Here is a 26955-nt window from a genome sequence, read left to right as displayed (position 1 = left end):
ATATATATATATAGATATATCTATATCTGTATATAGATATAGATATATCTATATATATATATATATTTCACCAAAATAAAACAATAAAGACAGCTCTCTAAATAAAAAACATACAAGAGACATTTAAAAATCTTAAAATGGTAATAATGGATTCTGGGTTATTTCCCTTCTCTATTTTTCTTACTTGCTAGAAACTTTACATGGGATAGCTTAGAAATTTTTGTTTTTTTGAAATACGTGTAAACTTTTGCTTTACTGAAGGTAATATGCAAACTGGGAGGCACTTTTTGTGTGTGTGAGGCTCTCCATCTTAACAGCCAGCGCATTTCTAATCTTATGACTCAGAGCTCTTAACCTTCCTGATCCCTGTTTTGTGTTTCCTTTGGGGTCTCACCACAGTCCCAGAGGCACATAGTAGCTGGAAGTGAGAGACGAAAGAGGCTTTGTGTGACCTTTTCTCACTGTTTGCCCTCACAGAGTAGGTATTTCTCATTCCCTCTCCACAAGAGGGTTATTATAGTGCCCTCGGTGATAATTAGCACATGGGAAACCAGGTACTCTGACTGCCTCCTCCGTCCTGCTTTCCTGTGTTCCTCTTCCCATCCTATGACATAAGCTGAAGGTAGCCCTTTGCCTCAGCTTCAAAGCTTCACTTCATAAGTCTATTTCTGCCCTGCTTTCTGCTTTATTTTCTTCTTCTTATTCTACTTTAAGGCTGTTTCCTTTTTTTTACTCAAAATCTGTGTCTGCTTGAAACTGTAATTCCCAGCAATTAATTACTTAATTGTAGAAATGTATTTAGGAGTAAATCTTCATATAGTCCAGTTTCATAAAAGGAGATCTTGCAATAAGGGAGGGATTTCTGCAATATTAGAACTAATTTTTTTCATTCTAGGACTCTTTTATACCTTTGCTTCTTTAGGAGTAATAATTAGCTTTATGTCTATGTTTGATTTGGGCCAGTACAGTGGTATATGTCTGTATGGTATACCAGCCAGAAGAAGTAACACCAGTTAAGGATACAAGTTCTGCTCAGATGGACAACTGGCCAGATGGGTTGAAGGTATCATATTTCACTGGGTAGACAGCTCTCGGAGGATGGCACACTCTTTCCTTACCAGAGAAAAAATCGCCATCATTTCTTTCAGTTCATAGGGTGATGGATGTCTCAGCCAGATAGTTGTTAACCCAGAGTTGAGAGCAGGAGCTGGTGGCCAGGAGCCTGAACTCTCAATGACTTTCTTCAGGGATGATTTGAGACAGCGCTATTAGCTAATGGTGCACCACTGTTAGTAGGTGGTACTAGATTGGAATTCTGAGGTTCTTTACCTGGGTGACTTTTGGGATACTTGCTTATCTGTTAAATGGGAATAAGAGGACATTGAACAATAAGAAAAAACATACAACATTGTTCCTTACCTTGATGAGTGTGTGGTTTAGTAAAGAAGATAATGAAATGATTATAAGACAACATAAAAGCAAGTTCTAGAGAGTGTGGAAAATGAGTGCTCTAAGCCATGCTGTCCAGTAATGTTAGCCATTAGCCACATTTGGCTATTAAGAATTGAAAAGTGGCTAATCCAAATTAAGGTGTGCTGTAAATATAAAATACACACTGGATTTTAGAGATTTAGTACAAGGAAAGAATGTAAGAAGTCTATTTAATAATTTTAAAATATTGAATATATGTTGAAGTTATAATATTTTAGATATATATTATTAAAATTAGTTTTACCTGTTTCCTTTTATTTTATTTTTATTTTTTAATTTAATTTAATTTTTAAAATTTTATTGGGGAATATTGAGGGGCAGTGTGTTTCTCCAGGGAGATGTCCTTCAATCTAGTTGTGGAGGGCGCAGCTCAGCTCCAAGTCCAGTTGACATTTTCAATCTTTAGTTGCAGGGGCGTAGCCCACCATCCCATGCGGGAATTGAACCGGCAACCGTGTTGTTGAGAGCTTGCGCTGTAACCATCTGAGCCATCTGGCCGCCCCTCCTTTTACTTTTTAAAAACGTGGCTATTAAAAATGTTAAATTCTGTATGGGGTTTGCATTATATTTCTGTCAGACAGAGCTGCTGTAGAATTTCAAAGGAGACAGAAAGAGATGCAGACAGTTGGAGACAAGGAAAGTTTCATGAAGGAGCTAGAACAGCAGCTGTTTCTGGCGGGAATGAGACAGTTCTCATGTCCATTATAGTCACAGAAAGATGGCAGGTATGGTGGTGGCATTGTAGATAAGAACAAGAGCCCAAACTTGGGGTGTTTGCGAACAGTAAGGAAATACTCTGGGTGGAGTAGGATGTTTGTTTTGAGGCATAGTGGAAAATTAGGATTTAAAGGGAGGTGGGTTACATTTTACATGTTTTTGTTCTTGCACAGAATAAATGGTTAATATTCATTTGTTGACTCTATTAGAATGAGTAGTTGAGAACTGATCCTGTAAAGAGGGGAAGTTAATAAACCTTTCTGGGTAGATATATGATAGAGTTTTGAGATTATTCTGATAATGTGGGTATGATGATTAGAGGTGAGAGGCTGGAGATGGGGACCCCAATTGGGGGGCTGCTATGAAAGCTGATGAGTCAGTTGATTAGTGCTGAATGGGGATGATGGTAGTGGGAATCAAAACAGATATGTTTCCTAGCCTTCTAGAGCTTCAAGTTTTGTGAGCTGAGGAAGGGGGCCTACCTGGCCTGCAGTGAGAATTAGAGGAGGTAGGTCAGAAAATGCTTCTCGAGGAAGAGACATTTGTCACTGACCTTAAGGGATGTGTGAAACTCCTCTATAAGAATATCTATAATAAAAGATTTGGGAGGTAAGTCTTTTGGAGGAACAGGAGAAAGCGTCAGGAGGAGAGCACTGGTTGGGGAGTCCGGAGACCTGTCTCTGCTCCCGTTGTGTGGCTGTGGGAAGTCATTTCTCCTTACGGGGCTTCATTGTCCTCATTTGTAAAATGTGGAGTAGAGGATAAGACCTTTCAGGGTTAGCCTTCTAATTGAACTTTGTTAGCACGGTGTGTTTACCCTGTCACATCCTGGTGAGTGGTTGCGATTCAGCAGCTCTTTGTTCGGACCTCAGAGGGGAGAACGCACTCGCTGCTGTTGGCCCCCAGCCCTTGTTCCCCAGCCGCACATTCTCTGGTCAGCCTGAAGCTGACGGAGCAGCTCACGCAGTGCAGACAGGAGGTGGCATGGGGGGCTGGCTTAGATCTGGAAATCTAAGACAAACTGGAAGTCAAAGAGGTACAAGAACAGAAGAGTCCATAGTTTTGTTGTTAAGGGAAAGATGGTACCAGAGCCAGAATCAGGGCAGGAAACCTGTTTTGGGGAGAAAAGTTCTCTTGGATTTTTTGGATGTGAGGCAAATTTGGCATAGAAATCTCTAGTATTAGTTAGTGATATAAACCAGAGCTCAGCTGAGAGGTCAAAACTAGAGAGAGAGGCCTGAGAGTCATTAGAATAGAGGTGACTTAATGTTGTCAGAATAAAAGTACTTTCTAAGAAAAGAATAGAGAACGAAGAACTAGGGCTCAAAAACTGAGCTCTGGGAAATGTCCAGAGTGGGAGAATGAGGGGTGAGGGAGGTGATCCCATAAAGGCACCTTGGTAGAGGAAAGAGAAGAACTTAGAAAATAGTATGTCATGGGACCAAGAGAAGTCTAAGAGGTGGGGCTGATCCACACTGCCGAGTACCAGACCTGGGCAAGTGACTTGTGGAGAAGGGGTCTGTCCCAGGTTGGGTCCTCAAGGGAGCCGATGCTGAGAGAGTCAGGAGTACAAGGGTTATTGGGGAGAAACACCCATGGAAAAAAAGGAAAGAAGAAGCAGGATTAGGAAAAGGAGCTGTCAAACCATGATATGAACTTGACAAAACTCGTAGCGCTGGAGCAAAGATGGCAGATGAGAGGACTCCCATGGTGGGGAGAAATGACCCTACCATGTTGCTCAGTCATTGGCTGAGGTGAACCCTGCGGGTACTAATACTGGAGGCTCTCAGCTAACCACAGTCCTCGTAGCTGGGCAGCAGTTCCTTTCTTGAGGAGGGATCTGGATGGTACATCTCTGTGTCTGCCACAGAATTAAACCTTTTGAAAAAGAAATTTCAAGAGATTGCTAGGGATAGAGCCGTATTATAGGGACCATAGATTAGGAGTCAGAGTGGTCAGAAGGTGGGGTAGCAGAGGTAAACCTCACATCAGTGATTGTTATCAGCACCTTGGGCGTACACTCTGGCTTCAGAGAAGAGTGAACCACGAAACTGAACTCCTAATTTGTCTTCTATGGAGTTCTCTCTCACATACTTCTTAATTCTTACTGTGTCCTTTCCTCAAAAATCTCTGTTTGAATTTTGAGGAACTGGACTGCTTTACTAGCTCTCAGGCCTGATGAGTTATGCCTGCTAGTTCTGGTGGTGTTAATAACTGATGGAGGCATTGGTTTTTTACTCCAAAAGTGATCTGAATTAGACATTCCAATTAAACAAAAATTCTTTCCTGAAAGCATATGCTGGTAGTATAGTGAAATAAATTCAAAGACACATATCTAGATATAGATGATAGAAAATAAAAAATAAAAAAGCAAGATTCTCAAATGGGATTCATTTAGCTAACATTTGTTGAGCATCAGACATTCTCATCAGGCACTTGATTAGGTTTTGGTATTGCACAACTGGATAAAATATAAACCCTCTCTTTAAGGAACTTACAGAGTAGTAGGAGAGAGAGACACACAGAAGCTTGCTGGAGTTAAATCTTCTTACAAATGCTTTATCTTCTTAAATACATTTGTCTAGCATGAGGCTGGAATCTAAGGGGGCTGTCCCAAATTGGGAAATTTTGTTGCCCATGGTGTGGTTTCTTCAAAAGGCATGGCAAAGCGTAGTTCTTCTTGGATGACCCAAGTGAGTTAATTCCATCAACTTTATAGTCGTGATCTCTTCATATTTTGTAATTGGTGCTCTCTAGCTGGAACCCCTAGACATATTTCATTTAAAAATTTTCCATAAATATAAAAGCTGCACCTTTTCTTACTATAAAGATAATACCTAGAATATTCAAACAACACATTTAGAAGCAAAGGTAAAAGTACCCAAATTCCACCACCAAAGGCATATTCACTTTTCAGTGAGTATCTTTCTAACATCTTTCTCTCTCTCCTCTCCTCCTTTCTCCCTCTACCTCCCTCGCCCCCTACGTGCACATATGTGCAGGCACACACGTGCATATACTCGTGTACATACATACACATCTCATTTTATGTCAATGGGATCATATTTCACATGCTTTTGTAACCTATTTTCTTTTTTTAACCATCTTAACCATTTTTAAAATTTTAATTAAATTTATTGGGGTAACATTGGTTAGTAAGAGTTTAGGTGCACAACTTTATAATACACCATCTGTATACTCCTTTGTGTGCTCACCACCCAAAGTCTAGTCTTCTTCTGTCATCATATATTTGACCCCCTTCATCCTCTTCGTCCTCCCCCCACCTTTTCCCCCTCTGGTAACCAGCGTTCAGTGTCTATGAGTTTGTTTGCTTTGTTTGCTCATTTGTTGCTTTTTGTTTTTCATGTCCCACATATGAGTGAAAGCATGTAGTTCTCGTCCTTTTCATCTGACTTATTTCACTTAGCATGATACTCTCAAGATCCATCTATGTTGTCGCCAATGGCAATATTTCATTTTTGATAGCTGAGTAGTATTCCCTTGTATATATGTACCGCATTTTCTTTATCCAGTCATGGGTTGAAGGACACTTCTGTTGTTTCCCTGTGTTGGCTATTGTGAATAGTGCTACAGTGAACAAGGGGTACATATATCTTTACGAATAAGTGTTTTCAAATTTTTGGGGATAGATGCCCAAAAGAGGGATTGCTGAGTCATGTGGTGTCTCTATTTTTCAGTTTTTGAGGAACCTCCACACTGTTTTCTATAGCGGCTGTACCAGTCTACAGTCCCACCAGCAGTGGATGAGGGTTCCCTTTTTTTCACATCCTCTTCCACCCTTAGTATTTCTTGTCTTATTGATCCCAGCCATTCTAACTGTTGTGAGGTGGTATCTCGTTGTGGTTTTGATTTGTGTTTCCCGTCTAAGTAGTGAAGTTGAGCATCTTTTCCTATGTATCTGGTGGCCATATGTCTTCCTTGAAAAAGTATTTATTCAAGTCCTCTGCCCATTTTTAAGTTGAATTATTTGTTTCTGGTGTTGCATTGTATGAGTTCTTTTTTTAAATTTTGTACGAGTTCTTTGTATATTTTGGAGATTGCATATTTTTGGATACCTTCTTATCAGAGGTGTTGTTTGCCTATTTCATTGGTTGACTTTTTGTGTAACTTATTTTCTTCAACAGTGTCGTAGGGTCATCTTTCCGTATCAGTGTGCACAGATCCAGACACCATCCTTTGTAATAGCTATGAACTATTTCACTGTGTCCATGCATGAGGGTTTATTGACCCACTTTCCTGTGCACAGATGTTTAAGGTGTCTTGATTTTCAGCTGGGGATGCTGCTGAACATCCTGCAACACGTAAGGTATCTCCTCGTGCTCCCCAAACAAAGAATTATTTGGCTCAGAATGTCAGTGGTGTTGGAGAGAACCTGTTCTATCCCTTCTCCAGTGTTGGGTGCTGGCAATCTTTACTCCCCTCTATCTGTTCAAACACCAGGTATTGTTACTCAGGCAAAAAGTAATACCTCTTTTAATTTGCATTATTTTCATTACTAGTGAGGTTAAATGTCTTTTCCGATATTTATTAGTCAGTTGTTTCTTTTGTGAATTTTCTGTTCATGTCCGTTGTCCATTTTAAATTAGGTGTTCATCTTTTACTTAATAATTTCTAAGAGTAATTTGATTATTGGACCTATTAGTCTTTTTTTGTTTGCTTATGGTGTCTCTTTTTAAGGGGAAATTAAAAATTTTTTTATGTGATCAAATTTGCCAATATTTTATGTTTGATTTCTGAAGAGGGCTAAGTTAATGAATTATCCAAGGTAACTTATTAAAGGTGGTTCACTTAGAATGTAACCCAGTGGCATATACTGTCGTTTAGTGGCATATATTTATGGACAACATCACAACAGATGGTTTTGAGTTAGATATCCTGCCTAATCTGCCCATACGTGTCACGCTCCTTCTGAGTTCTCCCTTAGCCCTATCCTAGGCACTGTGAAGGGTACAGAAGAAAAGTATTAGGCAGCGTTTCCTCTCTCACTGAGCTGCAGTTAGGTATTTGAGACACCACTAGCATATGAAACAGAATTCATTTAAGTGCTGAATAGGAATTCAGTGGACAGAGGTCAGTGAAGGTTTCCCAGAGTTTATGAAGAATGAACCTGCCTTGAGGGATGTGACTAGGCAGGAGAGAATGTTTCCAGGATAGGGCATCATTGTGGGACAGGCAATTAGGAGACCTGAGTTCTCATCCCTGCTTTGGTACTAATCAGTGTGTGACTTAGGCTCCAGTCCTTTTATCTGTGACTTAAGGGGACAGGAGTAGGTTATTTCCTAAGATTGTTGTCATTATTAAAGTATTATGGTTTTACTGTTTCCTGAAAATTTTTGGAAAGAATTCATTCAGCATTTAATGAAAGCCTTCTGCATTCTGGGTAGCATGCTAGGTGCTGTGGGAATGCAAGGATGGGTAAGACATAGGCCTTTCTTTCAGAAATATTCAATCTTATGGGAGAGAAAAATCGTGTGTGGTAGTTAGTATAAGATAAGAAATACAGAAAGCCTGGGAAATAGTCGGGAAAGAGCATCTCGATTTGGGGTGGTAGAAGCTTCAGAAAGGGGTGGCATTTATTAGGTAGAAAGGAGGTAGGGGTGGTTGGAATAAAGGCCTGGAGGAGGAAGGGGCTGGTACAGGATTTGTTTGGGGTACAGCGAGTAAACTTGTTTGGCTGGATTTGTATGGATGGTGCAGAGGGGTGGGACAAAATAAGGCTAGAAAGATAAAGTAGGGGCTGGCTTGTTGAGTGAGTTAAATATGGAGCTCAGATACATACTTGGTTTTTACTTCTGTGTGCTTTTGATGAATTTTAGACAAGGGGATAATGTGATATAAGCAGCTCTTGAAGATGAATTTGGTAAGTGTCTAGGATGGGATTGATTGCATTCCCACAGCACCTAGCATGCCTCAACGATGACAGATTTCTGAGGCTGCATATAATAAAGATAATGTAAGAGAAAGCAAGCAAAACTTAAGCAGTGACAAGCAGGATGAAAGGATATTGTCAGGAAAGGGAAAATGACTCCATGTAGTAAGGGGCAGGACTTCTATTCAGACAATGCTCTTAAGGCAGGGCATAGCACTGGTAGGAAATTGGTCATTCTGGTTCATTGTTACGAAGAGTTTTCTGGTAATTTGCCAGTAGCTTGAAATTTTATAAATCAGACAGGAATTTTCATGTTTTAAGAACAGTTTGCCCATTATGAATTATAATTCTACAATTGTGTCCGTTCAGATAAGCTTATTGGAGTAGAGATCTCCCCCCCCCCCCCCCGTTTTTTTCAGTGTTGAATTTTGTCCATTACGCACATCCTGTAAAGGGAAACTGTGTAACTGGGGGGGCACATTTCAGAGAACCTTTATAATCTCTACATCTTTGGGAGGGAGGAAGATAAACATTGTGCACTAGTGTGTTAAAACACTGTTGGTCGTTCATCACCCTTGATTTCATTTTCATGGTAGTTGGAGCAAAATGCTTAAAAAGGGTGAGTGGCAAACCACTGAACAGGAACAGACCACACGAGCAGGGCTCCTGAAGTTAGTCAGCTCTTGTCAGCAGAGACCCTGTAGGGCAATAGCACGCAGCTGCAAAGGAACTGGAATGATGGATTTCTGGCGTGGTTATGGATCTTTTACTGTAGTAACAATACTTGATTCTCCAAATCGGGAATGAGAGCAAAGCTGCTTAGCAGTCCTGTCTAGTGATAAAAGAATGGCCTTTGGAGGAGCAGGCACTCGAAGAGGGGTAAATTCAGCTTTTGGAAGAAACTTGCAAGCACTCTGATTAGAGTGCTTCAGGGGAAGTCCTTTTACAAATCAAGAATGCGTAGTTCTCTTTCCTCCTGATTGCTTTCGCCCTGATCTCCTTTCCAGCTTCCTCATCTGGAGAGGAGGCCAGTGCCTCTTGGAACAGTTTCTCCCAAAGGTGGGTGCTGGGAGATGGGGGCTCCCAGAGAGGGAATGGTCCCAGATTTCTAGGCATGTGTTAAATCCTTCACCACTGGATTTAACATGGCTCTGCTAAGTAGCTCTGGCTGTCTTGTTGGGTCTCCTGGAGAACTGACTGGGTGGGGTTGTGCGAATACCAGGCCATCATTGGTCTTGCTGTACCTTGGCAACAGCAAGAAGCACTTCTGTATAGGAAGGGCTCTCTTTCCAGAAGGAGAGGGGAGAAGGGCCCCAGAGCACAAGGTTTAGCCTAGTCTAGTCTAGTTCTGGTCCCAGTTTCACTGCAGACAACTCTGTGATTTGGGGCACATCTCCTAATCTGTCAAATAGCAGTAAGATTCTCTCAGGGGCAAGACTCAGACCAACTCATGGATGACGTGTCTACTCTAAAAACCATCAACTGCTGTATAAACTTATGGAGCATTTACTTCTTGTTACTAGTTTATATTCTGACCTTCGAGATTTGGTTTCTTTGTACGTTTCACTTTTTATACAAGAAAATCTTGAGATACTGTCTAGGCTTTTAAAAAATTGCTGATAAAATTTTTTAAAGATAGCACACAAGTTTTTCTCTTTTAGTAACAAAACCTTTTTAATTATCTATTATTTAGTTTGTTATTTTGTTTGAAGAAGACTTCCTTCTTTAGGCCTTACTAACACTGAAAAAAGCTAAATTTCTGATTTAGATGATAGTTCTTTTGTTGAATTCATGAAACGAATTTGGGTTGACAGTTAAGGATTGGGCTTTAAAAACTTTTTTTTAGAGACAAGTCCAGCTCCCCATTTTGCAGTGAGGATACTGAGACTAAGTGAGTAAGTAGCAAAATATTAAAATATCTAAAAAGGGAAAATGGCAAACACTGAACAGAAACAGACCGCACGAGCCTGGCTGGGACCCAGGTCTCCTCCTATGAGTTCTTGTCACTATAATGTGCTGTCTGCCTCACAATTTGCTTAACTAAATAAAGATGGTTAAGAAAATCATTACTGAATTCAGCTATCCTTATATTTAACAAAAGTACTGTTTAATTGAACAAGGCTGAAGTCTAGAGTTCAAATCCAAATCTCCTTCAGTGGCATCAACAAATCGAATTAAGCATCTATACCTACAAAGAACATTTGACTTTAGAGAACTGAAAACCTAATGTTCCTTATTACTAGAGAGTGTTGGACTAGGGATTACAAAACCTGAATTCTGGTCTCAGTTCTGCTAAGCAACCTTAGTCAAGAAAAACAAATTTAATCTCTTAGAGCCACTACTCACCATCTGTAAGAGGAGAAGAGTAACAATATGGTGTCCAAGGGGCCAGGACTTGAAGTTGGAGGATCTATGATACCCCAAAGCAGAGAGAGGGCTGGGCATGGGAAAGGTCGATGTCTCCTTTTTTGTACCCTGAGGATTTTTGCATTAACTGCTTTCTCATGTTATTGCCCTATCTGGTAAGCCTTTCAATTTTCCCCAAAGCTTTTCCTACTCAAAAGCTCTCCTTATTTTAAGGTCCAGGTTACTTTTCACTTCCTCTCCAAAGTCACTGTTGCACACACCTGTTTCTCCTTTCTGTACTCATTTATTGTCATTGTATCGCATTCATCCATTAATCATAGTACATTGCTGTGGAATATGCCTTCTTTTTATACCTAATCTCTAGGGAGTAGGTTAATGTAGAAGACAAAGTATAGACTTTGAAGATAAACAGATTTAGCTGTGTGATCTTAGGCTGGCCATTTTTAAAAACAGATACATTTTTAAATAGGTAGTACATTTTTGAATAGGTAATTTTTTGTCCCAAAACAATAAAAAGGGAAGTTACAGTGAAAAGTTGCCTTCTCCTGGTCTAGCATCAAGCTAGTCTTTCCCCCACTGTTAGTTTCTTATATGTCCTCCTGGAGTTTCTTACTTTTTGTCTTCCCTTTTCTTTTACATAAAATATGGCACACTATAAATAGTCTCAGGGCTGTTGCTTTTATCACTGAATTTATCTTGGAGATCTTTTCGTGTCAGTATACAGTGAGCTTCCTCGTTGTTCTTAGCATTTTATGAATGGATCATAATTTAACCAGTGGTTGGAAATTTTCACTTGGGTAAAGTCCCAAATGATTTTAAAATTTGAATGACTTTTGATCCTTATCTAAGATATGTTATTTCTCTAAAACTTACATTTCTGTAGTACGTTGCAATTTTTAAGCACTTTACATTCTTAAAGTTAATCCTCACAAAACCTCTTTGGGGGTAGCTAATTACTCTATAGGTTTTACTAGGTAAATAAGAGAAAGGAAATATCTATGTAGGATTTTTCTGACAGTGGTGGAACATTCTTCAATAAAAGCTCCACCATGATCTTTGCATGTGCTCTACTACTGGCAAATAGAGAGTTTGCTCGAGAAACACAGCCTGCTTTGTAGGGGTTGATAAAAGTCTTCATTACTTCATTTATAACCACTTGTGAATTTACTTCCTTTACTTTACTTACTTCCTTAAAACCAGTAGAGCATGTAGAAAAGGATCTCCACATAAATGAAGCTTTGAGAAACAAAATAAATGTAGAAAGAAGATATGCAAATGTTCTTTTTATAGGTTCAATTTTTTTAATTTTAAAAAAACCTAACTGAAATAGGTATATGCAGAAAAAAATGACTTGCTTAAAAGAATTGAAAGTCTTCATTGAGATGAATGGCTCTTAAAGTGATTAAATGGGTAGGACTGAGAAAAATAGGAAATATTTTAACCTGGGACTTAATATTTAATAAAATTCTCTGTTAAAGGAAGTGCAACCGTAGCTACGTAGTTTGACCTGTTTAGAATGCATAAATGGAAGACATTTAAGTTTTATTTTTAAATTTTCATTTAATGTGAAACAAGATTAGTACTGCGATGACGTAGACTGCTAAATTAACTACCTGAATGTTAAAGTATGCACTTAGATTATTGCCAGGACCAATAACCCTTTATATATGGAATGCTAATTTTCTACAAAATATTTCAACCATTTTGGTAACTCCTAAGATATTTTTGCTACTGATTTTTCTCATTTATAAACTGGGCTCTTGATTTCTTTCTCTTTTTACGTTTATGCTCTTTTATACTTATGCTGAAAATAGCCTAGCATCGTAGAATTTTAGAGATGTTTGGACACTTAGAGATTACTAATTAATACTTGGTATATTTGCATATTCATTTGGTCCTTTTTCTTGAACAAATAAGGAAACTGAAGCCCAGAGAGGTTGTAATTGGCCCAGATCAGGCACCTTGCCCGGAAACCCCGGCTGCAGCTACCTAGTACCTAGTTCTTTTGTAGCTCTAATTAACTGATACTACTCTACTTGGGAAGAAGTTTAATTTTGAACATATTCTCTTGCTCCTTCTCCCCTTTTTCTTTCTAATGTGTGCCAATTAATAAAAGACTACAAGAAGTATTATAGTCACAGGTCTTGCATGGAGCATGGCTCATTGTAGGCATGTAAGAGACACGTGTTTGAAGTGAACCAAAACTGAGGACGGAATGAGAGACATTCATGGGTAACCACTGGGGAACTGGCAGCTGAGCCATACTCACCCCATATTTGCTAGTTTATTCTCCATCTTGCTCTCCCAGGGTAGGCAGTTGTGTTCAGATGGTCAAAGTGCCATGTGCTGGTTAGTGGATGCTTTTAAACCACCTTCTTTCCCCCCCATAGGTCCTTTCGCATAACCTGTGCACCGTGCTGAAGGTTCCACACGACCCCGTTGCCCTTGAAGAGCACTTCAGGGATGATGATGAGGGGCCTGTCTCCAATCAGGGCTACATGCCGTATTTAAACAAATTCATTTTGGAAAAGGTATGCTTCTAACCTCTTCTTGCTCACAGCATTGCTTGATTTGCACGTTTCAGCTGTGCCCCAGAGCCCCTGGTTGGTGAGTTCACTGTGGAGCTCACTGGTGTGAAGCATCAGAGGGGTGATTCAAAAAGAAAAGAAGGAATGAAGATCCGACTAGTGCTCCCTCTTCACTGTTTCTAAAACTTGTTTTGATATTTTCCCAACTTGTTCATTTTTTTAATAAGAACTGTATTTTGTATTAATCTGCACCTTTTTTCTCTCAGGGTATGTTAAAGCATGGGTATGATGGGGTAAAACGTGAATACTAAAGGGATGTTAATTATCTTTACTAAATAGATACTACACAGCAAAGGTTTCATCCTAGACTTTTCATAGTACCACTTGGATACTTCCTCTGGATGTTATGAGTAAAGATGCTGCAAAAAACCTATTACGTGTTTGGAAGCCAAATATAACCTGTTGGCACTGGTTGTTATGTTCAATTTCTTCCATGGTTTGGATAATTAAAAATTGACACAATTAAGTGTTGAATTTAATGTACTTTTTTTAGGAGAAGATAATTTAAACTGATGGCACATTTAAGTAATTTAAAAATTGGTGATTAAAAAATTATGAAAGGTAACACATGCTTGTTTTTAAATAGGCAATTCATACAGAAATTTATGAAATAAAAAGTGAATTTTTTTTACCTTTTTTAGTCTGACTCGCTAGGAGTAATCACTGTTAACAGTTTGGTAAATATCTTTGCAGACCTTTCTGATATACATGCAGACACATACCTATACAATATACAATGTTTTGTTCCCATATAAATAAGATAGTGTGTATGTGTGTATGTATAAGTTGAAGTATTCTATCAACTTATTTTTATTAAACTGAAAAATATTTTAGTGTCATTTTCCATATCATGTGCATTTAGTTTAGGTATGAAAGTAAGCATATATTCACATGAAGGGTTGGGAATTCCTGCTTTTTCATATTTATAACACCAAGCGCGAAAGTTTTTTAGATATATGAGTATTTCACAAATGCCTTTCAAAAAGTGACAGTGATAATATTTTTAAATTAAGAATAAAATACATTTAAACAGCTCTATTTTCCCATCACCTAAATACCACGACTATTTACATATTTTTTTCCTATGGCTCCTTTGGGTTTGTATTGCTTTTTATGAGTATAAATTCGTTTTATAGTTTAGTTTTTTTTATAATAACAAAGTACAGTAATTATAATTTATAATAATAATTTGTTAGTAGTTTGGAAAATGCTAAATGTAGGTCAGGATTCTTTTAAAAAATTACATTATATTTTTCAGAAATTTTGTAGCAAAGATTATCAAAATTACAGTGTATTCCTTGATGTAGTATTCTTGTACCTGTGTCTGTTATTCCATTTCGGTCTCACAGTTCTCTGCTCTTTATTGTGTGTGTGTGTTTTATGTATATGTTATATATATTTTTAAAGTGTTTCTCTCGCAGAGATGATAACATTACCTTAATCATGTTTTAATTAGGAAAAAAAAGAGAAACCACACTATAATGAAATGTAAGATTTAATCAGACTCACAAAAGCCACGTGTTGTATGATTTCATTTATGTGAAATGTCCCAAGTAGGCAAATACATAGATATGCAAAGTAGCTTAGTAGTTACCTGAGGTTGGGGGAGATAGGAATGCTGAGTGACTACCAATGAGTATGTGGTTTCTTTTTGGGGTGATGAGAATGTTCTAGATTTATACAGTGATCATGGTTGCAAAACCTTGTGAATGTCTTAAAAAAACTACTGTATCATATACTTTAAAGAGTGAATTTTATGATATGTGAATTATATATCTCAATTAAAAAAAGATTTAATCAAATTGTACAGGGATGCCGTACTATTTTCTGGAGCTTTTAAAATAAATATTTTTGATTATTTTTTCAGTTACAGTTGATATTCAGTATCATTTTATATTAGTTTCTGGTATACAGCATGGTGGTTTGACATTTATACAGAGGGTGCCAAAAAACATGTATACACATTTTAAGAAAGGAAAACACTGTATTAAAATTGTAATACTCAATATATCCTGATAACAAAAGATGAATGCAAGTCACATTTGACTTCTGCAATTACAAGAGGTGCTCAAAGTGGTTACCATTAGTGTGATTTTAATAGTTTTTTCTTTTCTTAAAATACGTATACATTTTTTTGGCACCTTCTGTGTACTGTGTAATTTATGCAATGATCCCCCTGATTAGTACCCCCCTGGCACCATACATAGTTGTTGCAACGTTATTGACTATATTCTCTATGCTGTACTTTACAGCCCCGTGATTATTATGTAACTACCAATTTGTATTTCTTTTTCTTTTTTTTTTTAATCTTTTTTTTTTTTTTTATTGGGGAAGGGGAACAGGACTTTATTGGGAAATAGTGTGTACTTCCAGGACTTTTTCTTTTTCCAAGTCAAGTTGTTGTCCTTTCTGTCTTAATTGTGGAGGGTGCTGTTCAGCTTCAGGTCCAGTTGCTGTTCAGTTGCTGTTGCTAGTTGCAGGGGGCACAGCCCACCATCCCTTGCGGGAGTCATACCGGCAACCTTGTGGTTGAGAGCCCGCACTCCAACCAACTGAGCCATTTGGGAGCTCAGCGGCAGCTCAGCTCAAGGTGCCGTGTTCAATCTTAGTTACAGGAGGCGATGCCCACCATCCCTTGCGGGACTCCAGGAGTTGAACCAGCAACCTTGTGGTGAGAGCCCACTGGCCCATGTGGGAATCGAACTGGCAGCCTTCGGAGTTAGGAGCACGGAGCTCTAACGGCCTGAGACACCCGGCCGGCCTATTGAGCTTTTTTGACTACTGTTCTATTCATTGATCAGGTAGCTCATTTATGTAGTATATTGTGTTATATATAAATGTCATACTCATCAGATATTTGATGATCTGCTATGTGTATGTGTTTAATCTTAAAAAATTAAAGACAGTAAGCAGAATTATGTCTGTTATTAAAATATAGAATGTGCTGGGATATTCTTGGAAATCTGGAAATTGCTTTGTTTTATAGTGCTAGAATTTGTGTGGGCTAGGCCAGTGGATAGAGAAACATGGTTTAATATCTTTTTTTTTTTTTTTTTTTTTTTAATTTTAAGGAGGGCGCAGCTCATAGTGGCCCATGCCGGGAATGAACCAGCAACCTTGGTGCTGCCAGCACCATGCTCTAACCAACTGAGCTAACTAGCCACCCCGGTTTAATATTTTGAAGTGCTGTACCCTCAAGATGCATTTTGTTCTCCTTCGTGTAACTTTAAACATCTTGGATTTTAAGTTTTAGCATGTTCTTTATTTTAGTATTTAGGTATTTTAAAGTTTTGTAAACTGGGGAGAAAATATAGCAGTATTTAAAAAGTCTAAAATTAGCCACTAAATTTGGAGAAAAACTTATTCACGGAGAGAGTGAGGATGTGATGAAACAGTGAGCCCTTGTTTATTGTTGCTTAGCCACCTGGAGTGGAATTTTGCCAGTCCTTCAATCCAAATAAAGCTGCCAAAGTTTCTGTGGTGTGGGTTTAAATTGAGCAAAGATTAGTACTTTGTTTTGAAACTTGGTTGAAAAAAATGCGCATAGTAACTGAAGAATGTTAACACAAAACTTAGAGATTGTCATCAGTTATGCAAAGAAAATGTAAAATAATAATTAAACATTTGCAAGATGTGCTTCCTTAGATACATTGTCTCATTTGATCCTCATGTTAATCCTGCAATGCGTAATTGGAATTTTTATCCCCATTTAACTCAGGAGGAAACACAGCACAAGATTGCCTAGCTAATAAAGGGTAGATAGATTTTGAACCTAAGCCATTTAACTTCTGGACCAGTGTTCTTTTAATTGTACTATTGAGGGATTAATTACTCCCTTCCAGGATTATTATGTTTTCCCAGTTATGGGATACATAGGGCAGGGTGGAGTGGCTTAACAGCCATTCTGATCATCTCAAACTAGCTCAGCCTCCATCTAGTTCTCTTAGGTTTTCTCTCAAGTGTTTTAAGACAATTTTTTTTATCAGTATCTGGTGTTCCTTGGTGTTCATTTTGGTCATTTTCCTGCAAATTGTCTTAGTGTTTTTCTTCCTTTGCCTAGGAGAAGTATTCTAAAGGGGTTGGGATCAAGACATAAATTATATTGAAACTCGCTTTCCAAAAAGTAATTTTTCCATTTGGTTTCTATATTTGCTTCCTTAGAGATAATCATTCCTGTTGTTCATTCACATTGACAGAATTTATTTTCAGCTCTCCTGAGACTTCAAATGATTAATATATCTGTTGTTCTTGTATTAAATATTTTGCCTCCCCTCTTGAGTAGTAAACTTTTTTCTTTGATTGTTTGTTAAATTCCTTCTTTAGTAAAGAATGGAATTCTGTAAACATCTAGGAAGATTTTTTTTTTTTTTTGCAGAGAGATAACTATACCTGGATTATCTGACAGTGAATAATTACAGAATGTGGTATATTGTTAGCTTTTTACTATGAACTCCATCCAATAGACTATATCAAAAACTAGTTCTGCTTCAGCATGTTTATGAGGCAGTCTAGTTCTTTCATGAGATTTAATTACCTATTAGGCCTTTTGGTCTGAATCATTGGCAGTTCTTTTCCCCGATTCTATGTATTGAAGGTTGGTCTGGGCTATGATTAAAACCAATAATCCATTGGCAATGTGCTAAATCCTACTTGGGGAATCTGTTGCTGTCTAACATAATCCTTGTTTTGGTCTTTTTGGAAACATACATCACACAAAAGATAAACACACAAAGAGAAATATTTCAGTTCAATATAATGTCCCTTCTCTAGCAGCTAGCAGCCTCTGCATTCAGTTTTCCTAGGCTGACGTTTATACTTTCTTACCAGATTCTTGCTATTCACATGTCAGCTGTAGTTCTTCCATAAAATGAGGTTTCAAATTTCTGTTAGTTGAATGGATATGCCTTCGCTCAAAATGTCTTCAAATGTGTGCCAATAACAATTGTCATTTAATAGGAAGTGGTACTGCTTGTACATACCCCAAACCGTACTTTTGCATGGTTCTTTCTTATTGTCCTTCGGCCTGTGTTATTTTTTCTTTTATTGTTGCTTGAAAGTTATATAGTGTTAATTTGGCACAACGGCCTAATTGGACTCTACATTTTCATTGTATTTGTGAAGTTGTATAGGACTAAAAACTGAGTGAATATAGAGGTTCCATGTTGAGAACTATGGATGACTGTGCCATTGAAATCCAAATGTAAATCTGAGTGATGTAGTTTAAAGAAATATTGGTTTTTAAAATAATAGCTTTATTGAGATATAATTCACATACCATGCAGTTTAAGTGTTTAAAGTGTATAATTTATTGGTTTTTAGTATAGTCACTTTTTTGTGCAACCATCACCACAGTCAATTTTGACATATTTTCATCGCCCTTCCTCTAAAAAACTGTTCCCATTAACACTCCTCTCTCCTTCCCCACAGCCCTAGGCAACCACTAACTACTTTCTGTCTCTGGATTTGCCTATTCTGGACTCATACAATGAGTGGAATTATATAATATGCGGCCTCTGGTGTCTGCCTTGTTTTACTTAGAATGGTTTCAAGGTTTATCCATGTTGTAGCATGTAGTGATGCTTTGTTCCTTTTTATGACGGAATAATATTTCATTATGGACGTACCACATATTGTTTGCATATTCATTAGGTGACAGACATTTGACTTGTTTCTACTTTTTGGTTATTACGAATTTGCTGCTCTGAGCATTCATGTTCAAGTTTTTTGTGTAGATGTATATTTCAGTTCTCTTGGGTATATACGTAGAAATGGAATTGTTGGGTCATGTGGCAATGCTATGTTTAACCTTTGAGGAACTGCCAAACTGTTTTCTGTTGTGCATTTTACTTTCCTACCAGCAATGTATGAGTGTTCTAATTTCTTCATATTCTCACCAGCACTAGTTATTTTCTCTTTCTGATTATACCCATCCTAGTGGGTGTGAAGTTTGATATCTTACTGTGTTTTGATTTGTATCTCCCTGACGGTTAATGTAAAATATTGTTTTTAAAGCAATTTTCTTTATTGTAAAAGTAATATAGGCTATGGTTGGAAATTAAGACAAAAAATAGTATTGTTATCTTATTCATATGTGCAAATTTTGGTGAAAAGCCAATATATGTTAAAAATAAGAACAACTCCACATTTCTTTCTAGGAAATTATCTTTCAGTTGGATACCTTGAAACCACTGGCAGCTGTTTTTAGTTTTCCAAAAGATGTGAGACTATCAATTTAATGTGTGTGATGTAAACTGGGATTTGGGAGCCGTTTGTAATCTTAGATGAGATGGAGTATGGAGTCAGATTTCTAGACCTTTTACAGTCATAACGGATTTAGAGATTATCTCCATTAAAGTTCGACATCCTTATTATGGCATGCAGGGCTGTGTTCGATCTGGCCTCTGCCACCTCTCCAGCCTCCACTTCCTCCTCTCCCCTTCTTGTTCACTTCAGTGCAGCCATGTTGGCCTTCTCTCTGTTCCTTTAATTATGAAGACCCGTCGTGCCACAGAGCCTTCAGACATGCTGCTTCCTCTGCTGTAAGACTTCTTCCACCCATAACATGCAGCTAATTCCTGTTCATCCTTTAGGGCTCAGCTTGATTGTCACTTCCTCAGAGAGGTTTCTCCAGGTAGCACTCCACCCTTCCCAGAACTAACCAGCTTTCCTGTAATGTCACAGCATCGTGTGCTTTTTTTTTCCATAGCATTTACCAGTTTTCATCATACCGGTAGGTGGTTGTGTTATTACTATGTTGTTTGACATCAGATTCCCCACTAAGTTCTCTGATGGCAAGGTCTGGTTCACCATTGTCCAACTCTTGATTGTTCCTTTGTGTGCAAACTTTTTTTTTTTTTCAATCTTTAGTTGCAGGAGGCGCAGCCCACCATCCCATGCAGGAATTGAACTGGCAATCTTGTCGTTGAGAGCTTGTGCTCTAACCAGCTAAGCCATCCCGCCACCCCTCTGGAGCTCAGCGGCAGCTCATTGTCTTCAAGCTAGTTGTGGAGGGCGCAGCTCACTGACCCATGTAGGAATCAAACTGGCAACCCTGTTGTTCAGAGCTCGTGCTCTAAACAACTAAGCCACGTGGCCGCCCCTGTGTGCAAACGTTTTTAAACTTGATGTAGTTTCATTTGTCTGTTTTTGCTTTTGTTGCCTGTGCTTTTAGTGTCATCCAATAAATTGCCCATTTCAATGTCATGAAGCTTTCCTTGTGTTTTCTCCTAGGAGTCTCATTGTTTCAAGTCAGACATTTAGAACTTTACTCCATTGTGAGTTAGTTTTCGTATATGGTGTAAGATAAGGATCTATCTTCATTCTATTGAATGTGGATATTTAGTTTTCCCAGCACCATTTGTTGAAGAGATTATCCTTTCCTCATTGTGTAGTCTTGGAACTCTTGTTAATGATCATTTGACCGTATATGTGAGGGTTTATTTCTGGACTCTCTATTCTATTTTATTGGTCTATATGTTTATTTTTATACCGGTACCATACTGTTTTGATTACTGTAGCTTTATAATATGTTTTTTTGGGTAATGGTAATATGTTTTGAAATTAGGAAATGTAGGGCTTCCAGCTTTGTCCTTTTTCAAGATTGTTTTGGCCATTCATGGTCCTTTGAGATTCCATATGAATTTTAGGATGATGTTTTCTGTTTCTGCAAAAAAAAAAAAAAAAAAATTGCCATTGGGATTTTGATAGGAATTGCATTGAATCTGTATGTTGCTTTGGGTAGCATGAACATTTTAACAATATTAAGTCTTCTAGTGCATGAACATGGGATGTCTTTCTATTTATTTAAATGTGTCATCTTTAATTTTTTTCAGTAATGTTTTGTAGTTTTCAATGTACAAGTCTTGTGTCTCTTTTAAGTTTATTCCTAAGTACTTTATTCTTTTTTATGCTATTGTAAATGGGATTGTTTTCTTAATTTCTTTTTCAAATTGTTCATTGTTAGTATACAGAAACATACAGAAACACAACTGTTTTTTGAGTATTGATTTTGTATCCTGCAACTTTGCTGAATTTGTTTATTAGTTGTAACAGTTCTTTTGTGGACTCTTTAGAGTTTCCTACATATAAGAAAGATATGTCGCCTGCAAACAGTTAATTCCTTTCCAGTTTGGATGCATTTTATTTTATTTTATTTATTTATTGATTGATTGCCTAATTGCTCTGGCTAGGACTTTCAGTACAGTGTTGAATAGAAGTGGTAAGAGTGGTCATCATTGCCTTGTTCTTGATCTTAGAGGAAAGGTTTCAGTTTATCACTGTTGAGTATGATATTAGCTTGGGCCTTTTCATATATGATCTGATTTTGTACTCACTAAAAAGGTATAAATGCCATCATTTAATATTCTTTTAACTTGGAGCATGATTAAACTAAATAATAGTGGATGAGATTGTAGAGGAGGAATGATCCAAACAGACAGCTTATTGAAATTAAGTAAGATACGGTGAACTTGTATTAAAAAGGCCACTACTTATTTCCCGGGAAAACTAATTTATGGAAAATATGCTTGGTTCCGGATCCCACTGTAATTTGACTTTTACCCAAACTTCTTAGCTGTCTTGAAGGTAACCACTGACCACTGAAGTGCAAAACCAACTTGCTTTGTCAGTGAAAGAGTAAAAGTTACATATTTTCATTTAGTAAAATTAGCATATCCTTAATCTTAAAAACATCTCTTAAAAGCCTTCATTATCTGAAACGACAGATCATTCTGACCCAGTGTTTTCTTTTAATGTCTCCCATGAGAAAAGATGCTGCTGATTCTCTTCGTGCATATAACAGAACATGCGTAGTATGACTTACAAACATAAATTCTTTACTTATGTTTGAATTGCCTGCATGCATGTGAATTAATATCTCCATTACTGTTGCTATAGCAGTCTCCTGGCACACCAATGAGGCTTTATGCTTACTCCTGAGCATTCTGAGAGTTACACATATGAGAGTGGTCATATTTAAAAAAAAAAGTTCCACAGCAAGACAGTTCTGCTGAAAAACATCCCCATTTCCTACTCATAACTTAAAATAGGTATAGGTTAATACTACACACTAAAGTATAATTTACAGGCACACCTTGTTTTATTGCGCTTCACTTCATTGCATATTGCAGATACTGTGTGTTTTACATATTGACGGTTAAGACCCTCCACTAGCAAAAAGATTACACCTACTGGAGGCTCAAATGATGGTTAGCATTTTTTGGTCATAACGCATTTTTTAATTAAGATATATGCATTGTGTTTTCAGACATAATGCTATTGTACTCCCCCCTCCAAAGGACACCTTTTGTTTTTTTTTTAAGATGTTTATTGGGGAAGGGGAACAGGACTTTATTGGGGAACACTGTGTACTTCCAGGACTTTTTTCCAAGTTGTTGTTGTCCCTTCAATCTTAGTTGTAAAGGGTGCCGTTCAGCTTCGAGTTGTTGTCCTTTCAGTCTTAGTTGTGGAGGGCGCAGCTTAGCTCCAGGTCCAGTTGCCATTGCTAGTTGCAGGGGGTGCAGCCCACCATCCTTTGCGGGAGTTGAACTGGCAACCTGTGGTTGAGAGCCCACTGGCCCATGTGGGAATCGAACCGGCAGCCTTTGGAGTTAGGAGCATGGAGCTCTAACAGCCTGAGCCACCAGGCCAGCCCTGACATCTTTTTTTATAATTGGGAAAATTCACAACTTCTTGGTAAAGGACAGGACCTGTCTCACATTTCATATATTGAAAAGTTCAGATACTCATTTTCCCTGTTCCCTGGCAGCTAGAGTGAAGGGATGTGACCCAGACTCAGCCAGTGGAACTTTGAATCTGCAGCTGGGTCAGTGGCAGTGGTGACGGCCGCATGTTACACTGGCAGTGGTATGTCCACCTCGCTGTTCCCATGAGTAGTTTGAGTCACGGTTCTGACTGCCTAGCCTAGCTTGGTAACAGCTAAGATTTTCCAGGGCTTGTGTTGGATCTTTGAAGTTACCCATTATTTTTCCAATAAATTCTTTTTCTGTTTAAAGGAACTCAAGGTAGTTGCTGTTGTTTGCACTTATTGAAGATCCTTAACGCATACCACCTTTAGCACCAGGTACCCCATTCACATGAAACTTCGTTACGGTTCTTCCAAACTGATCGCGATTGTCTCCACCTCTGGGTGTTCTCACATTCGATTCTTCTTGGGACACTCTACTCCATTCTGGAAGTGTTTGACTTTTGATGGATGCAGCTCTGTTATGTCACTCTTTCTGCCAGTCTTCCCTCAATTCTTTTATTTATTAAAAAAAAGTTTTAAAAGCAAGCTCTGGCCAGTTTTATTAGGGAAAACTTTTGCATGATTTATTTTTCACCAGTCTGTTCTGGCATGCTGCTAATGATATCAGAACCACCTGAATCAGTGAGAGCCAGTGTGCACAGCCTGTAGTCGTGCCATGCGCTGAGCGCGGTTCAGTATCATTGCCCCCGTAGTGATTGACACCAGTCTTGGCCAACATGGCGTAGTACTCTGTTGCAGATTTCCTGAAGGCTGGGCAGTTGGTGGCGAGGATGACCAGTTTCGCTTTGCCTTGTCTGATATTTTCAGAGTCTGCTCGTACCCCAGCTCGTACTTTCCACTTTTCATAGCATGTTGGAGCCTAGAGTCGATTGACTCCAGTGACTTTTCCGTCTTGTGGCCACCGTCTTCCTCCCCCAGCCAAGAACAGCCACCAAGATCTTTCCCCAGTTGTTAAGACTGGGTCAGCTCCTCCGTATTTCCACAGAACCCTCTGCTTATCTCTATTCTAGTGTTCATCACACTGTATTGTAATGGTTTTGACGTTCCTTGGAGGCATGGGCTAGTATCATGTTAAATATCTTTGCATTGTCCCTAGCAGATATTTATTAGTATCTAAATTTTAGTGAAAAACTATTGAATTATACACCATGTTATATTAAAATTTGTCTATTTGCATATCTGTTTTCCCTAATAAACTGAATATTTTAAGAGCAGAGACCAAGTTCTTCTTCATCTTCTATCCTTAATTTGTAGCACAGTACTTGGCTCATAGTAGATGCTGTGGGAATGTTAAAATGCATGATTGAATGACTGAATAACAGAGCTGTCTTTCAGAATTTCAATTAAATAGTTTTCCCCAAAAGAAAGTTATCTTCTTTGACTGTATAGGTAAAGATATCTGTATGTGGCTCATCTTGAGTAGTTTGACATTCTCAACTCCTCTATATCAGGATTGGTAGTCTATTTGGAAGATAATGTGTACATATGAAAAAACTAACTATTCGGCAAGTCAGTATTTTATGCACCGAGCAATGAGGACAGATGTTGCTTCAGTGTCATACTAAAGATAACATCCTTAATTGAGCCTTTGAAAGGGTGGTACCTAAGCATATACTTAGAAAATGGCTGTTGGTTAATTGGATTAATTAAAATGGAAGCCTATACCCTGTTTCCCCGAAAATAAGACCTAGCCGGACAATCAACTCTAATGCATCTTTTGGAGCAAAAATTAATATAAGACCTGGAATTATATTATATTATATTATATTATATTATATTATATTATATTATATAGACCCAGTCTTATAGTAAAATAAGACTGGGTCTTTTTATTTATTTTATTTTTTATTTAAATTTATTTATTGGGGTGACAATTGTTAATGAAATTACATAATTTCAGGTGTTCAATTCTGTATTACATCAACTATAAATCCCATTGTGTGTTCACCACCCAGAGTCAGTTCTCCGTCCATCACCATATATAAGACTGGGTCTTATATTAATTTTTACTCCAAAAGACACATTAGAGCTGATTGTCTGGCCAGGTCTTATTTTCGGGGAAACACGGTAGTAGGCTTTATCTTTCTGTTTTACTTGGTTTATATTATACTGCTTATTTTGGACTGCTTCATTTGAATTTTTTCTCATTCTTTTTTAGGTCCAAGACAACTTTGACAAGATTGAATTCAATCGGATGTGTTGGACTCTCTGTGTCAGAAAAAACCTCACAAAAACTCCCCTGCTCATTACAGAAGAAGATTCATTTAAAGTATGGGTTATTTTCAACTTTTTATCTGAGGACAAATATCCATTAATTATTGTGCCTGAAGAGGTAAGGTGTGGCTCTGGGAAGTTTTTAGATGGTCATCTTAGTATTTAATAGACTTAGCTTGGAAGTAGTTGTGTTAATTCAGTGTAGATATGGAAGGAGATCCTGGACTAGTCTTTTTGAATCAGAGGCAAAACAACTGGAATCCCAAACAGTCCAAACCTTAGTGTTTTGGGGTCATGTAATACCTCTGGAGATTTGCAGACAGGGTGGGACTCTTCCTCTCTAAATTGCTATAATTATAGATGAATTTGCCTTTATGTCCAAAGAGTATTTATTTAGTACAAGTCACAACATAATTTTCTGTCTACTTGCATATTGACAAAATCGTATGAACTGGCTGATTCATGCCATATGGGAAACACATAGGATTCAGAATGTTTTCAAGGCTGTTTTATGTGAGGAAATGCTGTTCTTGTTTCAAAGTCCATGATGGTGACTGTTTACTGTACTTTCCAAAGTAAATGAAAAAGGACATTTGCTTGTTTTGTTTTGGGTTTTTTTCCCCTAAGCTTCCAAAGGAAAAACAAAAAGAGGACTAAGGTTTTGTGCTCCCTTACTGCCCTAAAAAATTATACATGTAATGCATGCTTATTACAATAGTAAATTTAGAGAAGCCTCATAATATGCAAAATTAAAATCAGCTGTAGTCCTCCCCTTAAAAAAAAAAGTCTATAATCCCTTGTCCTTGGACAAATTATTTAATCTCTTGGGTTTTAAATTCCTCGTTTATAAAATACGGCTTATAATAATGTTAACTCTAAAGGGTGTGAGATTCTTCATTGAAAGGACTTAGCTCAGTGCCTGGCATGTAATATGTACTCAGTAAATATGTTAACTCCTATAACTACTATTGCATACGTTTTTGCACACTAGTCTGCATATTTCCTAAGGATACGAAATTTTGAGGTCTAAGAAACGCATACTTTCAAGGTATTAGATGAACAAGGCAGAATGGCCCTTCAGAAAGACTGTACCAATTTAAACACCTACCAGTAGTGGTTGAGGGTGCCCATTATTACCCATTTTGCTGATACAGAGTCTTGTCTGATTTCTCTGATTCACGTTCATGTGAGGAAAATCTTTTTAAAGGTTCACACTACAATATTTTATGTAAAATCAGCAAGCATTTATTGACTGCCAACAATAAGTGAGACACTAAGAGGAATACAAAGTGACAAAGATTACTTCCTGCCTTCAAGGAATTTGCAGTGTGCTGGAGGAAAAACAATATAAGTCAACTTTAATTCAAAGTAATAAGCAAATGTTATGAGAGATGCATGTACCCTGCAATTACAGAGAAGGGAAAGATTTATACCAGCTTGGGGGAAGTAAGGGATCAAGAAAGGCTTTTTAAGAAAGGCAATATAATGCAGTGGTTAAAAGCAGGGGCTTAAGCCTTTTCAGTAAAGGGCCAGAACAGTAAATATTTGAGGCTTTGTGGTCCATACTGTCTCGAAGCTACTCAACTCTGCTGTTACAGCATGAAAGCAACCATAAACAATATGTTGCTGTGCTTCAATAAAATAGATGTTGAAATTTGAATTTTATGTAATTTGCACGATGGGTATGAAATATTATTCCTTTGATTTTTATTTTTTTTAATTCCCAACCACTTAAAAATGTAAAAACTCTTCTTAGATCATGGGTGTATGAAAACATGCTGTGAGCCAGATTTGGTTGCTGGGCTAGATTTGACTCATGGACTGTATGTAATTTGCTGTTTCCTGTTTAAGAGCAGAGGTCTGGAGTTAGATTTCCTAGATTTGAATTCTGGGTCCATCACTGTTCACTAGATGTGTGATGC

General features: G+C 37.8%; 1 protein-coding gene and 1 pseudogene across 2 annotated transcripts in view; one reads left to right on the top strand and one right to left on the bottom strand.

The window, feature by feature from the left end:
- SWAP70 (switching B cell complex subunit SWAP70) overlaps window positions 1-26955 on the top strand; it is a 65303-nt gene that overhangs the window by 8232 nt on the left and 30116 nt on the right. The window contains exons 2-3 of the mRNA XM_081063689.1: window positions 12856-12996; window positions 24978-25151. Coding sequence (XP_080919815.1) covers window positions 12856-12996; window positions 24978-25151 — 315 coding nt within the window. The remainder of the gene's footprint in view (window positions 1-12855; window positions 12997-24977; window positions 25152-26955) is intronic.
- LOC308504144 (large ribosomal subunit protein eL30-like) lies at window positions 23383-23876 on the bottom strand (annotated as a pseudogene). The gene is made up of 2 exons: window positions 23840-23876; window positions 23383-23757 (listed from the first exon to the last, which is right to left on the bottom strand). The product of its transcript is annotated as a large ribosomal subunit protein eL30-like (transcript).

The sequence above is a fragment of the Rhinolophus hipposideros genome (genome assembly GCF_964194185.1).
Source record: "Rhinolophus hipposideros genome assembly, chromosome: 10".
NCBI classification, from domain to species: Eukaryota; Metazoa; Chordata; class Mammalia; order Chiroptera; family Rhinolophidae; genus Rhinolophus; species Rhinolophus hipposideros.
The sequence above is the reverse complement of the archived record's forward strand: the minus strand, read 5'-3'. Positions and strand labels throughout refer to the sequence as shown.